Genomic DNA, 17,232 nt, shown 5'->3' with positions numbered 1-17,232 from the left:
TTTGAAAATGAAATCCCAACTCCCCATTTATAGGCATTCAAATTGCTCATGAGATTGACAACACCTACTTGGCTGCATGGCCAAATGTTTGATCCTCCCTTTATCAATGTAAGTTGACTTCACCTCAGTTCAATGTGTTCTTCCCAAACGCATCCAACACAATTTCTTGGTTTAAGAATTTCTCTTAATCGGACACCTAGATTTTAATTGACGTTTACCCTTACGTCTTCAAGCTTTGCTTGTATTCAAATTAGGGTTTTTACATGCATAATCCACCCCAACGCGTCCAAATACATTGCCCAGAAACTTGCTCGGCCGTTCAATGCATAGGTGAGGCGTGGGTGTGACGTTCGAATCAGACAAAGCAAGGCTAACGCATAGGTGCTCTCACTCTTTCCGCTCTCGACAGTGTCGCTCACTCCACTCTCGGCAGTGTCGCTCTCTCCCATTTTCTCGTTGGTCTCGCTCTCTCCAGCAATCTTGATGGTCAACTCTTTCCAATCTCGCTCTCTCCAGCTTTAACTTTTCTCTCCACTCTCGCTCTCTTCAGCTTTAACTTTTCTCTCCACTCTCGCTCTCTTCACTTTCTCGTTGGTCTCGCTCTCTCCAACTTTTCTCTCCACTCTCGCTCTCTCCAGCTTTCTCGCTAGTCTCGCTTTCTCCCATCTTCTATCCAATCTCGCTCTCTCCCATTTCCTCTCCAATCTCGCTGGTCTCGATCTCAATGATCTCGCTCTCTCCATCTTTTTCTCCAAGTTTTCTCTCCAATCTTTAGCTACTATGACAAATGTTCCCCGTATATATTTTTTACCCGTTTACTCACCACTTAATGATATTTTTACACGGATCTTCCAGGATAATTTCAAAATAATATTTTCTATATTTTTCCTTAATTCCTTACTCCGTACTTCACCTAATTTTTCATACTTAACCGTATTCTTCCCCGAATTTTCCAAACTCAATCTTCATATTATTCCACATTAATTCCACGTACTTAATTTCTATATTTATTCCCACTTAATAATTTTTCCCAACTTTTCCAATATTATTTTCTCCTTTCAAATCTCCATTCCTTCTTTCACCAATCACACTAACTGTTTTCAACAACCTATTTATTATACAAATTTCATTGCAATTTTACCAATTAAAGCTCAACTTAAATTATTTAAAGAAAATCTACTTAACACTTAGAAATTTCCTTCCCCTTAACTTAGTATTTAACTTTCACTTAGTTAATTCCTTTTATCACTTGCTTAAGTAAGGAAAATAGAAATTCGGGTTTCACAGTTAGTGGTTTAGACATTGGTGAGGATAGTGAGCAATCAAATCAATGAAGAACGTCAGCACGATGAAGCCAACGCATCGGAAGGAATTGACCCTGACGATGAATGGTATAAATTCCTTTATGATGACCTCCGAGAACCAATTTTAGGAGGTCTTGATTAACTGTTGCAGTAACAACAATCACTCCAAACGCAGATGAATGATTCGAGGCGACAACAAGAAGAACTTGTTAGGCAACATAATGAGTTAAAGGAATTTGTTCAAGGCTAGCAGAGTGTAACATGCAACTTCATTTGACAAAAGTTGCAGAGGTAGCATGACCAATTCTATTTCATGATCTAATTCTTTCAAGACATTGTCGCTTGCCTTATGGTGGGACCACCTATTCCCTCGCATCTCCAGGCTTCTCTCCAATTCCCTAACGACGATCCACCACAGGAGCGAAACAACAACGATGCGAGAAAAAATTAAATTTGGGGTTGTCTCCTATATTCTTCTTCTTCTTTGTATTATCGCATCGCATTATCAATTAAAGTCTGAATTTACTGTGCAATTGCCTACTTTTCTTTACCTTTTCTTTCTGTTTGTATCTTGTCTATACTTTTGATCACTTAAGTTGCTCGATTGCTTTGTTGCATTTAATAATGACCTCAATGATGATATCCTATATCAATGCATTAATTAGCTCGATTGGTGTCAGTATTAAGTTTTAGGATTCTGCCTCTGAGTGGAAGTGGATCATCCAAATCCCATTGTGATTGAACTCAAACATTTACAGTCACACAGAACATATTATGCATAAATCTTAAATTACAGCATGCTTCTGAAAATAAAACAAAGGATTAAGAGATTATACCTTTGAAGAACCATTCTTCAAGTAATCCCTCGATCCAACTCATTCACGAATGCATCGAACAATTAACTCGAACACTCCTCGAACAAGCAGCAAGCAGCAACTCGATCCTCACACTAACCGGACACTACCACTTGGTGACCTTGGTATTCTCGGTGTGAGAATCTAGGGGTGGTGGACTTTGGCTAATTTTGGTTAGAGGGAAGTTTGGTATGGAGGAGGAAGACGATCGAGAAGGGAATAACATTATCGTGTAGACGACAAAGTCTATTGCATAGACAAGCTTACTCGATCGTGTAGATAATGAGGCTATCATATGGTCTCTCAAGCAATCATGTAGATACTCGATTGTGAATGCTTATCTTACCGAATAATTAGAAAACCATTTTCATTTATCCCACTTTTTCCATAAAACTAAAGAACTACCCACTAAGGGTGGTTATTGAGAAAAAATAGTTAATTATCATATAATTAATAAATTATAAATAAATATGATAACTAACTTATCATATTATATTTATAACCTATAGTTTTAATATTGCATCATATACAATATATAAACCATAGTTCTTTTTCTCTATTTTATGGCATTTAATATAAATCATATTTATACTAAATTTAACAATTATGAATCTAATTCATAGAAAATATATTTGAATCATATTCAAATATTTGTTCCTCTAATTAAACAATAATATATCAAATACATTGTATCAATTATATCATATATATTTGAATTAATTTAATTATATCATATATAATCAAATTCCCTCTTATTAATTTCAACATTTCAAATTAACCCAAAAACTGATTCTCAACTTAAATCCATTAAGCTACAAAGGGGACTTTATGGACCTGTAGCTTGAAGCTCCAACGGTACATGAATAACTAACTAAACTCTTTAATCACATTATCCATCATCCGTTAACTGCCGAACACACCACTAAAGACCGACAGCTGTACTCTTCGCACTACAGATATATTTTCTGTGTCCATTGGATATAACCAATCAACAATATGATGATCCTTCACAAATCTTTCTATGTACAATTGGGCCAAATTACTGTTTTGCCCCTATAGTTACATCTAACTTCTTAAGTACCATTAATCTCTCTAATGAACAATAGATCATAGTCCCACTATGACTAAACCCTTCTCGGGCCAAGAGAGGGTGTGAGCCCACATTGTTCAAGACCTGGAATTAGCCCTTAAGAGAGCAATTTATCTACTTATCCCTGTTTCGGGGAAGAAGTGAATTCCATCTTGTATAACTGAGTTCCCAGCTCCCCAATCAGACGAATTCCCAAAATGGTAGGCTTATTGAGTCAGCGATCTGGCCACTCTCACCTATGCAAATCAAAGAACCGCCCTCATAGGCAAGACTTCACAATTCACTCAGAATTAAGGTCATGTTACCTATGGTCATCCTAGTGAAATGAAAGTCTTAATTATGAACAACATTATATAACGAGACTAAACAATTTTTGGTCTGGTCTTATACAAACTCTTTTGTATAGAATATCCCCACTTGTATGTCTAATACATGAATGATCAAGATCAGATCATTTGTAATACTTTACAACAATTATAACGCCTACAAAGTGGGTCATACTCGTAATGTCACCAGGATAAGGTACCCAGCCTTATCCATATACTATAGACCATTTAGGTTATCACTTAAACACGATCCACTTATATGTCTCCATATACATGTTTAAGTTACAACGATAACCATGGATCTTAGTTTATTGTTTGTGGTTAATGCAACTAAAATATCATATATTTCATGGACAATGTGAATAAAATATCATACATTATAAATTATAGAATGTTTGTTCATACAAGTGGTTACAAACTATAGGACCCTACAAACTACAGAACCCTACGAAATTTAGACATGTCTGGAACGACTTCCAGATCAGTCAAGAATTTTCTGAGCCGAACGGCCTCCTTAGTAGCTTCACAAGCAGCTACATACTCGGCTTCCATGGTGGAGTCTGCGATGCATCCTTGCTTGGTGCTTCTCCATACTACAACTCCTCTATTAAGAGTGAACACTGATTCTGAAGTGGATTTTCGAGAATCCTTATCAGTCTGAAAATCAGAGTCAGTGTGTCCTGTAAGGATCAAATCTTTATAACCATACACAAGCATGTAGTCCCTCATTCTCCAAGGATACTTGAGGATGTTCTTGACGGATGTCCAATGATCATATCCTTTATTAGACTGATATCTACTGACTATCCTCACTGCGTAGCAGATGTCAGGTCTAGCACATAACATCACATACATTAAACTGCCTTCGGCAGATGTATAAAAGACCCGTCTCATTTTCTCAACCTCTTGAGGTGTCTTAGGACACTATTCCTTAGACAAGGTTACTTTGTGCCTGAAAGGTAATAGGCCCCTCTTGGAGTTTTGCATCGAGTACTTGATCAACATCTTATCAATGTACGATGCCTGAGACAGTGCTAGCATTTTGTTCTTTCGATTCTGAAAGATCTGAATACTAAGAACAAACTGAGTCTCTCCTAAATCTTTCATTTGGAATTGGGTCGCTAGCCAGTTCTTAACTGTAGTTAGTAAGCCTACGTCATTCCCAATGAGTAGGATATCATCTACATATTGAAGGAACTCCTATCAAAGAGTACCTTTAAACGGAAGCAAGATCATTCCAAACTCATCGTGACAGAAATACCGCTTTCAGTATCAAACATACTAGTTATACATTTCTCAAGAAATTACAGCATGCTTTGAACTTTAAACAACAAAGGAATGAGATACATACTACTTGAAGAACTCTTATTTGCTTTATCTCGCTCTCGTCAAAGGACTGTACCTCTCGTTGTCGCTGTGCAAGCTAAACAAATCGTCCACAAAATCTCGCTGTTGTCTACCCACGAATGAACTCCTCACGAACAAGGCAACAATGGAGGACACAACCACTCGGAAACCTCGGTATTCTCAGAGTGAGAATCCAGAAGAATGTGGAATTCTTTTAGATTTGGTAGGGGGGGGGGGGGGAGGAAGGAATGACCATTTACCACGACCAAGCAAGTGGGAGATATCAGAAGTCTATCATATAGATGACTGTTTGATTGTTTAGTAAAAGGTGCACGATCGTGTAGTAAACTGGGGCTGATCATATAGACGATCATTTAGTAAAATGCTCGGGCGCATGATCGCTTAGAAAAAGCTAGATGATCATTTAGGTAAGAATATGAAATCGTTTAGGAAAAGCGTGCGAGTACACGATCGTTTAGTAAACTTTGAGCTATCGTGTATGCTATTGTTTGCTAGGCGATGGGCAGTGAACCAATTCGGGAGGTGATTATCTGATGTCTTTGCAAAATGAAAATCATTTTTATTTTATCCTTCAATTACGAAAATTGATTGCAACCTCTCACTATCTCATTCCTTTACGGAGAAAAAACCACCAATAATTATCCCATAATTGTTAAATTAAAAAATAAATATAATCATATTATATTTATAACCTATGGTTTAATATCACATCAAATGCAACATATAAACCATAGTTCTTTTCTTCTCCACTAAATATAAATCATATTTATATCCTTTTCCTCCAATTAATGCATCTCATACATCATGTCAACTATATCATATATAATTGACTCGTTTAATCATATCATATATAATCGAATTCCCTCTTGTCAATTTGAACTCTTCAAACTGACCCAAAAACTGATTCTCAACTTGAATCCATTGAGCTACCAAGGAGACCTTATGGACCTATGACTTGAAGCTCCAACGGTACGTGAATATCTTACTAAACTCTTTAGCCATGAAATCCACCACTCGTTAACTGTTAGACATTCCACTAAAGATCGACAGCTGCACTCTTCTCACCACAGATATATTTTTATGTCCATTGGATATAACCAATCAATAAGACGATAACCCTTCACAGATGTTTGTGAGTACAGCTGGGCCAATTTACCGTTTTGTCTCTGTAGTTACATCTAACTCCTTAAGTACCACCGATCCCTCTAATGAAGAATACGACATAGTCCTACTATGTTTGGACACCTTTCGAGCCATGAGAAGGTGTGTGGTGCGATATCGTTCAAACCTCAGAATCAACCCTTAAGGGAGAAATCTATCTACTTACCCCGGCTTCGGGGAAGGAGTGAATTTCATCTTGTGTAGCTGAGTTTCCAGCTCCCAAATCAGATGAATCCCCAAAATGGTAGGTTTGAGTCGGCGATCTGGCCACTCGCACCCATGTAAATCAAAGGACCGCCTTCAAAGGCAGGAGTTTTCAACTCACTCAGGATTGAGGTGTACCTATGGTCATCCTAGTGAAGTCTCTATCATGAACGATGTTAAATAATGAGACTATAACACTTCGTGGTCCGGTCTTATACAAACTCCTTTGTATAGGACGCCCCCGCTCGCATGTCTCCACATGAATGATCAGGATCAGACTATCTGTAGCAAATCACAACACTTGTAACTATTCTACAAAGCGGGCCGTATCCATAACGTTACCGGGATAAGGTTTCCCTCCTATATCCATATACTAAGACCATTTTGATTATCACTTAAGACATGATCCACCTGTATGTAGGTTGCTCGTAAGTACAGCTAGGCCAAATTATCATTTTCCCCTGTAATTACATCTAACTCCTTAAGTACCACTGATTCCTCTAATGAACAATAGATCATAGTTCAACTATGACTAAACCCCTATCGGGCCAAGAGAGGGTGTGGTGCCACATTGTTTAAGACCCGAAATCAGTTCTTAAGGGAGAAATTTATCTACTTACCCCTGCTTTGGGGAAGGAGTGAATTTCATCTTGTGTAGTTATGTTCCCAATTCCCCAATCAGACAAATCTCCAAAATGGTAGGCTTGTTGAGTAGGCGATCTGGTCACTCTCATTCATACAAATGAAAGGACCACCCTCATAGGCAGAAGTTCACAACTCACTCAGGATTAAGATCATGTTACCTATGGTAATCTTGGTGAAATGTAAGTCTCTATTATGAACGGTGTTATATAATGAGATTAAACATTTCATGGTCAGGTCTTATACAAACTCTTTTATATATAATATCCCCGCTCGCACATCTAGACATGAATAATCAAGATCAGATCATTTGTGGCACTTTACAACAATTGTAGGTGGCCATACTCGTAGTGTCACCAGAATAAGGTACCCAACTTTATCCATCTACTACCAACCTTATCCATCTATTACAGACCATTTAACTTAACACTTAAACATGATTCACCCATATGTCTCTACATACATGTTTAAGTTATAAAGATAACCTTGGATGTTAGTTTATTGGTTTGTAGTTAATACAACTAAAATATCATATATTTTATAGACAATGAATAAAATATCATATATTTTATTAAATACATAACGAGTTTGTTCAATAATGCTTACAAACTATAGGACTCTACGAGATTTAGAGCATCAACCCCAACACTTAGTCAATTCTTCACTTTCCTTGACCAACTTGAAGTTCTTTAAAGTTCATAGCATAACTTTCCTTTCGCATAGCATAGTTTCCCAAAATCTCATAGCGTAGCTTCTAAGATATCTTCCACGTGTCCAAAATAGCTTCTTTATGCATTCAACTAGGGTTACTTGGGGATCTTCTATGCACCCAACTAACTCCATGCGCCCACCACTATGCGTCCACGTTGGTGTTTCCATGCTATGAGTTGAACTTCTTAGTCTATGCTACAAATTTATGTTATTATACTATAATCTTAATTGCTATTCTATAAATCTACCAACTATTCTATGAGTTGAACTTAGACAACATTCCTCATTTTTTCCTATGCTATGAATTCAACTTTCATAGCATAGTTTGGACACTTAGCCAAAATTTTGACCCCAAGTTCTTATGCCTCTAATACGTTTCCTTCCTCCAAGCCATAGTTTAGGTACTAAGCCAATCTTTTCATTTCAAGGATTTTAATTTCAAGTTCTCCTCTTAACCTAAGGAATCTAGTGAGGACTTGGGTGTTACACTTATGCATTTGTATGTTTACCATGAGATCTATGAATGACATTTATAAGCAATTACATATTCAATTTATATGAAAATGTGTGGGACCTCATGCATATGTGTATGTTACATGAAATATTTAAAATCAGGATTTTAATCCTTTCATTCCCATAATTATTGACTAAATGAAATTGATACAAGTCCAGCAGTTCTAAGTTACATGAAATTGATGTACTTAGATATATTATAAGTGTGTATGAAATTGATGCATACTAATGCATGAAATTGGTGCATGCCCATAGATTCAGGGTTCAATGTATATGAAATTGATGTACATTGAGTTGATGTGTATGAAATTGATGCACATCCAAGGGAAAGGAAATGAGTTGATAGATTTTATTGGGTATAAAATTGATGCACACTTATGCATGAAATTGATGCATACCCATAAATTCAGGGTTTAATGTATATAAAATTGATGTACATTTAGCTGATGTGTAAGAAATTGATGCACATCCAAGGGAAAGGAAATGGAGTAAATGACATAAAAGTAAAGTTTTAGGTCCCACCAGTTAAGAATATTCAGATCATGTTGCATATGTTTGCATAGCCTAACCTCGGTAGTGGGGTTACTTGCTGAGTATTCTATATACTCATCCTTTCATATAATATTTTTTAGGTAAAGAAAATAATGTATTGGACGCATGATGAAAGGATCCGTGACAAGGCCTTGAGACTAGTGATTACACTTCTGCTCAATGTCACATCCTTTTTAAAAGAAGTTTTAAATGTTTAAAAGGGAACCATTGAGTTTAGAAGTTTCAAGTTTAAATGTTTTTATTTACTGATTTATTTATTTTTTTATCAACGTTTTAGGGATCTCGAACTAGACTTTGTTTTAAATTCTTTTAAGATTGTTTTAGTGCGCTTTTATTTACTTAGAAAAGCTTTACTTCGAGTTTAATTGGTTAATTAGTTTTCATTTAAAAAACGCATGCATAGTAGTAATAATGACCCCAGTTAGAGATATGAAAATGTCGGGTTGTTACAATTAAGTTGAACTCTACAGGTGTCACCGTAATCTTCATTATTTACAGATAAGTATAATGTTGTAATCACTTGACTTTTATATATTAGTGGATTATCTTTTTTAGACACATTGCTCCCAAGACGTAGGTGGTTTATCACCAAATTGGGTTATAAATTCCTGTATGTTTACTCTTGATTTACTCTCTGTTGCTTTCTATTGTCTCCAATTTTGTTAGAACATTATGTGTAACATCCATATAGTGTGCGAAGAACCACATTCCAAAATTTCAACGTTACAAAGCAAAACGATACCGAATTAAGCTAAGGTAAATAGTACAATTCAGGTGCTATTAGATAGAGCATCTCATTAGGGTTATTTGCAAAGAGATTGGAAAAGTTAGGACAACGGAACACTAGGATGTCATCATTTCTGTTAATTTTGACCTTAGTGATCAATCTTGTGCACCCCGATCATGCTATTTGGCTTAACCTTCCACCAATAGGAACCAAATGCATCTATGAGGAAACCTTAGTGAAATTTTATGAAAATGTTTGGGTTGATTGTGTTGAAATTGAAGAAAGGGGAAAGAGTTGGTTGTCAACGAAAATGAGAGGAGAAGAGGTGAGAAAAAACTAAAGATTGAGTGCCCAATTTTCATCTTTTTCATAAAATTTCAGTGCCCAATTTTCACACCTCCCCCTTTTTAATTATCTAAAAAAAACTAGGGTGCAATTTGTAGCATTTTTAAGAATAATAATCGAGTGTACATCATTTTAAAAATTACAAATATAGTCAAGTCTATCAGCAATAGAGACTTCTATTGTTGATAAATTCTCAAGTCTAGTAGCGATAGACTCCCAGATCTATCAACAATTTCTTCTTAATATAATCATTAAGAATGTAACTATTCTCCAATTGTTTGGCTTCGTTTTTTGTTTGAAAAATTTTGCATGATTATTGCTATGAAAAAATCTCTATTATGATAGGAATTTTGAATAATCGGCACAAACACCTATAGTGAGAGGAATTTCTTCAGATTAAAAGTGTATTTTGCTCGAATATAATATAACGCTTTGAAAATAAAAAATAATTTTTGTGGAGAGTTTGAAGGAATGTTATTAATTTTTGTTTTTTTTTCAAATCAAAACCATATATTGAATGGGAATATTAGAAACCATTTGTTGAGGTCTTAAAGAAAGGACCTTTAATATTAATATTGTTGTTTTCAAAACTTATTAGAGAAATATTGTTGTTTTGGGAATCCGAGGCTAGAGGTCGAACGTTGAGAACTCGACTAATGTGGAGGTCGAATGTTGAGAACTCGACGAATAAAGAAAAACTTGGAAACAATACATAAGCCAAAACTTCAACCCTCAACAAGGGAAATCTCGCGAATCTCGCTTAGGTTGTCAAAGGTTGAAGTTTCGACACACATCCACCATTGAGATTGCAGGTTTATTACTTTTCTTTTTCCCTCATAGAGGAAATAAAGTAATGAGATGGTATACTATATGTATCTGTGTACTCGAGCTGCTTCTAACAACCTATGCATTTTGTTATCATTTCGAATTAGACGGAGGCTTGTGGGATTGACGTGAGGGGGTGGGGGTGGCTATATTTCTGGGAGCGAACTCCAGGCGAATATGAAGCGTATGGATACAAGTTATGCCTTGGAATGAAAGACAATTCCGAATTAGCTTTGTATATGAACAAAAAAGTAGATCCATAATAAAAAAAAGTGTTTGTGATTGTTCCAGAAGAAATGAAAGCTAATAATCATTAATGGAAAAATAACAACAATAATAGAGAGAGCGAGATATTGAGAGAGAGCGAGAGTGAGAGAGCGAGATCTTAAGAGAGAGCGAGATCTTAGGAGAGAGCGGGAGTGAGAGAGCAAGATCTTAGGAGAGAGCGAGATTGAGAGAACGAGATCTTAGGAGAGAGCGAGAGTCTCCACTTTATTTGAACTTTCCATAGAAATATATATAAAAAAAGAGAAAAAAGAGCTAATAATCATACTATACTTGAATAATCATTAGACTATAATTGAATATATTAGATTATTATACTATAATTGAATAATCATTAGACAACAAATTGAATATATTAGATTATTATACTATAATTGAATAATCATTAGACAACAAATTGAATATATTAGATTATTATACTATAATTGAATAATCATTAGACAACAAATTGAATATATTAGATTATTATACTATAATTGAATAATCATTAGACAACAAATTGAATATATTAGATTATTATACTATAATTGAATAATCATTAGACAACAAATTGAATATATTAGATTATTATATGTCTCTTATACACATCTAGATGTGTATAAGAGACAAGTTTAATATGGTTATGAACACAATTTCGTGAGCTCACAGATGATGCAGACGAGGAAACCGTTATAAGATATGCGCGAACATATATACTACAAATGATGGGTGAAAGTCTGTTTTCAGATAAATCAAGTCATTTTGTGCACTCGATGTTCCTGCCATTGTTAACTAACCTCCATGATGCGGGGCGGTATTCGTGAGGTGGAGCATGGTTGGCATGGTTGTATAGAGATAGCTGGGCCTCTCATACTTTTGCAACTATGGGCTTGGGAGCGATTTCCAACAATGGCTCTACAGCTACATCATGTTAATGATGCTCAATTAATTGGACGAGCCTACGATTCTCGGTATGTTGTTTTAATTCAATTTAATTTTTATATCATTGATCTAGTTAATTTAAATTCTAAATTATCAATTTAAAATTTTAGGTGGAGAGACAAAATTTGTGTGACTAGGACAGCCATACATGTAGTCAACCAGTATAGATACATGTTTGATCTGCTTCAACCTGAACAGGTACATTATACTAAACCTAATTGATTATTTTATTCACATTTTTAATGTATTTGTCTTTAATATTCTCTAATATAATATTTTGTGTTTCAGGTTATTTGGGAGTCGTACAAAATTATTGTGCATACTTTGCCTAATTTTTGTACGAATGGTCAAAACATATGGCGGATGATGAGTCCTCTAATATGTTTTCACATTGGCGAGTGGCATCTTCCTGACAAGGTGATGAGACAATTCAGTTTTCAACAGGATATCCCATCGCCTTGTAATACTGAACCCGTACTGCATGATATTGACCTAAGGACTAGAGATTGGTCCAAAAAAGTTGCACATTTGGTAGTGCGATGGCACTATCATGCAAGGTTTATTGCAGTGGGGGTTTCTCTTGAATAGTTTGACACAGATGTCACTCCAGAATATATTCATTGGTATAATAATATCACAAGGCGCTACGTCACTCGTCCGGGAGCAGCTATGGGTCATCTGGTAAATGAATGAATATTATCTAATTTTTTTAATTTAAATTTATTTTAAATATTGTCTAATTGTTTTATAATTCACAGAGATCGAACAACAGTAGACTCCGTGAGGTTGCAAATGATCCGAACCAGGTTCTTGCTATATGTAGTGACAACCAAAGCTATATGGAGAAAATTCATTATATGTACGATATACCTATTGTTCCTCCACCAGCTCCTAGATGTAGAGGACTTGTTCGGGAAGAGGATGAGTTTGATGAGGTTGTACATAATATGGAAGAGTTGCCCCCTATGATGCAGACGCAGAGTCAAACTGATTATGTTAGTCCAATGATGATGATGTCAGCATTTGGTTCAGGACATTATGACTCAGAGGCTGGTCCTTCGTCTTCATACAGTGCATGGACATGGTCGGGGTCGTGGAGAGCATAATGAATATTTATATTATGAAGCGCCTGTAGAGGTACCAGAGCAACATTAAGAAGAACCCGAGCAACCTCAAGTTCGAAGTCGACGACGACAAACCAGCTCGAAATTGACGACGTCCGCCTTGTGGGACACATTGATTTTTGTAATTATTTTTATATAAATGAGATATTTAATTTATATATTTTTATTTATTGAGTTATTATTATTTTTAATTTATTCTTTTTTAGAGTTTAAATAAAATAATAAATATTTTTAGATTTTTTTTTTTAAAATGGAAAATTAAAAAAAAAAAAAAAAAGAAGAAAGGATTAGAAAGAAGAAGGTGGAATGTGTAATAAATTAATAATAAAGATGAAACAAAAAAAAAAAAAAAAAAAAAAAAATAAAAAAAAAAAAAAAAAAAAAAAAAAAAAAAAAAAAAAAAAAAAAAAAAAAAAAAAAAAAAAAAAAAAAAGGAAAAAAAAGGGAAATTTGTATGGTATTCTCGCTCTCTATCAAAATCTCGCTCTCGCTCTCGCTCAAAATCTCGCTCTCTCAAACTCTTGCTCTCGAATTTGATTAGTTCGTTAGTGGCAAAAAGAAGGAGATTCATTAGCTCGTTATTTAGTCAGACTTGCTGGGATGACAGAATCCATTTGAAAACAACAATATTTTCCTAAAAAAAAAAGGAAGGTTCTAGGTCGAATTTTCAACCCTCGACTTATTTAAAACAACAATATTTTTACAAATAGTTTGAAAACAACAATATTTTCCTAAATAGTTTCTAAAAGTACAATATCCTTTTAATTTTTCCCTTAAAGAAATGTGTTCCATTTCAGAGTCATTTTCTTCTTCATTTTTTTGGAAAATCAGAATAAATATTTTTAGCTTGAACCTAGAAACTCTCAGGACCTGTTTAGCAAAGAATTTAAAAATAGAAATGTGGAAACAATGAATTTAAAGAAAATAAAATTGTATTTCATGTTTTCAAAAATGTATTTGGTAATAGATTTAAAAATTAGATTCTAATTTAAATAATTGTCTTAGATATTATATATTTATAAAGGGGTCTTTTTAAATATAAAAAATATTTAAAAAATACTCCGTAAATCTTAAAATTAGTTGTGTTTCTAAATGTTTTTATCAAATTAATTTGTGAATATTTGATTGACAATAAACTATTATTAATTAATTCATGAATATGATTTATGTTAAAAATATTTTTAATAAGTTATGTTAAAAGAATATATATAATTATTATTATGTAATATTATACAATTTACAATATAGAAATAGAATTCAAGTTGTCTATCAAACAGATATTTCCTGAACTCGATAAATCTAACATAAAACATAATTTAAACTCTCTACCAAATAGATCCATAATTATTTTCAATTGTTTTCTTAAATTAAAGTCTAATACACAACATAGTTTATTAGTAAATCCTAACTTTTGTGAAAAAAAAAATTGTTCATTTGTCCATCGGTGTAAAAATGGATTTATGAATATTTGAACATTTATTCGAAAAAGAAAAAAACAATATTTGAACATTTTCTAGAATATGGATGAGATTTAAAGCTATGTAATTTACTCATTAGTAAATCATAATGTATAAAAGTTGGAGTGACTAAACTAATTAAATGTGTCAAAATTTGCTTAAAAAATGTGTCAAAGTAAACCAAAAAAAAAAAAAAAAAAGTTCAAAGTTTATACCATAAACCTATAAAATCTATGAATACCTAAAATATGGACCAAAAATGAAATACCTTTTAAAATTGAAGTTTCTTTTTCCTTTGCTTAAGTCATTGTGAAATTATCTAAATGGACAACTTTGTATGTAGTTCTTGCTCCTCAAGTCCTCTCTTACTGCTAATCTCTTCTCTCACTCTCAGTGACCTCATTCTCGGTCTCCTCTCTTTATTATTTCCCCTTTCTGGGAAAAATTTATAAATCTGATGCTTCAAACTCATATCTCTTGTTCTCCCCCGACTCACTTTCTGTCCAATAACCATAGATTTGATCAGTGGAAAAATCAAACGACGAAAAAATCTATGATCTAGTAAAACCTCACACATTCGAAATTTTAATAACCTCTTAGATTCTTTTTTGACAAGCCCACAACCTCTTCAAGCAACACACAATCGATGATCACTATGCAATAACAACTTTAAAAGGAAAGGAGAAAGAATAAAATTACAAGCACGAAAAAGATAAAAAGATTACATATCTTAGTAATATTGGCTCATGACGATGCAAGCAAAATGACCAAATTCTCACGGTTTAAAGAATTGGGGCAAAACTCATTTGGAACATTTTTTGAGGCTTCTAAACCATTTATCAAAAAAAAAAAAAAAAAAAAAAAAAAAAAAAAATCCTATAGATAAACGAGCTTCTCAAAACGACGACGCTTCATCTTGTCAATAGACCACAAGGTCTTAGTATCAAAACTGAATAATAATTTCTCTTTCTCTCTCTCTCTTTCTTCTTTCGCTCACGCTGGATCCCTCGCAGAGTCGCTGAAATCGAAAGATCAACTCAAAATGCCCTCGCCGACGCCCTTTACAAACGCCTCAAATATGCTCCGGCACCGCCTTCTCCCTTCTCTCCGCACCCGCGGTGGAGCCGCCGCCGGACAGAGCCGGTGGACCAGTCCCGGCCACGAGGATCGTCCCAAGGGCTATCTTTTCAATCGGACGCCGCCTCCACCAGGTCAGTCCCGCAAATGGGAGGATTGGGAGCTTCCTTGTTATGTTACTAGTTTTCTTACTATCGTGATTCTTGGTGTTGGCCTCAACGCCAAGCCTGATCTCACAATTGAGACTTGGGCTCACCAGAAGGCCCTCGAGCGCCTTGAGATGGAGAAGCTGGGTGTCTCTGGCTCTGGATCATCTGAATCTGATTGAGTTTCGTGGTCCTTATGCACGTTTGGGAACTGGGTTGTCCGATTTTTATTCCTCTGTTGAAAAGGGATTTCGGAAATATGGGGGGTTTCATGAGATGGTGTCGATATCCTGTAGTTCAATAAGTTTTCCTACATGTTTTTGCTGGCTCTTTTGGAGCTTCAATAACTGCTTCATTTTTAATTGTTAGTTTGGACATATTTGACGTCGTAAATGTCAAGTATTTTGAGAAATTTAACTTTCTGCTATGTTTCAATTCAGTTTCCAATGTGAATTATATATACGGATTCTCTAATAATATAGTTCTGTTGGGTGTCTTATGACATTGATTTTCGTGAACCTTTTTTTTTCCCTTTTTTTAATCCATCTTCATTTTGTTGAATTAGTATGTTATCCCATTGCTCTGTTAAGTTTCATCTGTTGTTCAAATTCAGATTCATGATATTTACTGTGAAGCTAATAAGTACTCCGTTGCCTTTGTATCCTGTTAAAAATATCCGATAATGTTTATTGTGGTTGTAAAAATAATGAATTCATCCCTCCCATTGAATTGGGTGTTCTTTGTGAAGTTTGGATTTATAAGAATAGGAGGAATGATCTTTAACATGGAGAGCAGTAAAGATGATCTGTGGGAACACACTGTTTTGGTTTATTGCTCTTGATCTTCATTATCCAAAAGTTTTAGTCATCTTATGTCCATGGCTCGCCAACTGAAGATCAAATTTTCTACTCCAAGCCTAATTTTGGATCAGTCAATAAAGTTGGTTCTTAATTGAACGATACAGCTTATGTTATTAGATTTCAAGTTATGCTTATTGTTTACCGTATTGCTTATGTGGAATGTAGATCAAGTAATTACTGTTGTGGATTCACACCTGATCGTGAGATTTCACATTTAGATAAGGAGAAAAGCTTCTTTAGACACCCTACTGTTTATTTTAGTCCTAATCATACTACTAATAGTACATCTACTTTTGTAGTTCTGCCCTTTTTTCTTTCAGTACCTAACAAATTGGTCTGAAGCTTTGAGATCTGAAACTAGGTTAATTCTTCAAATTTTGGACACTAGGTCCCAATTCTGTGTTTCTAGAATAACTCAGAAGTTCAAGATGTTAAAAGATCCCTAGCTGCAAGCAAGGAAAAGATGATATTTGGTGCAAGATCGTTACAAGTAAATACAGCATTAATTCTCATGGATGATAAAAGTACATGATTCTTATCTTGACCTTGTGGCCTGTGCTTTTCCATAGCCCAATTGTTATCTCTTTGATGACTGGGTTCCTGCTTGGTAAGTTTCGTGGACTTGGCTAGATTTTGAGGACATATGGGTGGTAGGTTGGAGGTTTCTGTGTTCTTTTCCTGGGCATTTTGTGTTTGCGGGTTGCAAGTCTTTTAGTTTTAGATATTGCTTAAATGCAGTT

The 17,232-nt window shown here is 34.8% G+C and overlaps 1 protein-coding gene across 1 annotated transcript; it reads left to right on the top strand.

Moving 5' to 3' along the window:
• Positions 1 to 15,355: 15,355 nt before the first annotated feature.
• LOC120072731 lies at positions 15,356 to 16,150 on the top strand. Its single transcript, XM_039025201.1, has one exon. It carries the CDS (start codon positions 15,452 to 15,454, stop codon positions 15,812 to 15,814), a length of 363 nt encoding a protein of 120 aa, XP_038881129.1. The 5' UTR covers positions 15,356 to 15,451; the 3' UTR covers positions 15,815 to 16,150.
• Positions 16,151 to 17,232: the final 1,082 nt, after the last annotated feature.

This window comes from Benincasa hispida, chromosome 3, assembly GCF_009727055.1.
Source record: "Benincasa hispida cultivar B227 chromosome 3, ASM972705v1, whole genome shotgun sequence".
Classification (NCBI taxonomy): Eukaryota; Viridiplantae; Streptophyta; class Magnoliopsida; order Cucurbitales; family Cucurbitaceae; genus Benincasa; species Benincasa hispida.
Note: the sequence above shows the minus strand (reverse complement) of the source record. Positions and strands in the feature narration are given on the sequence as shown.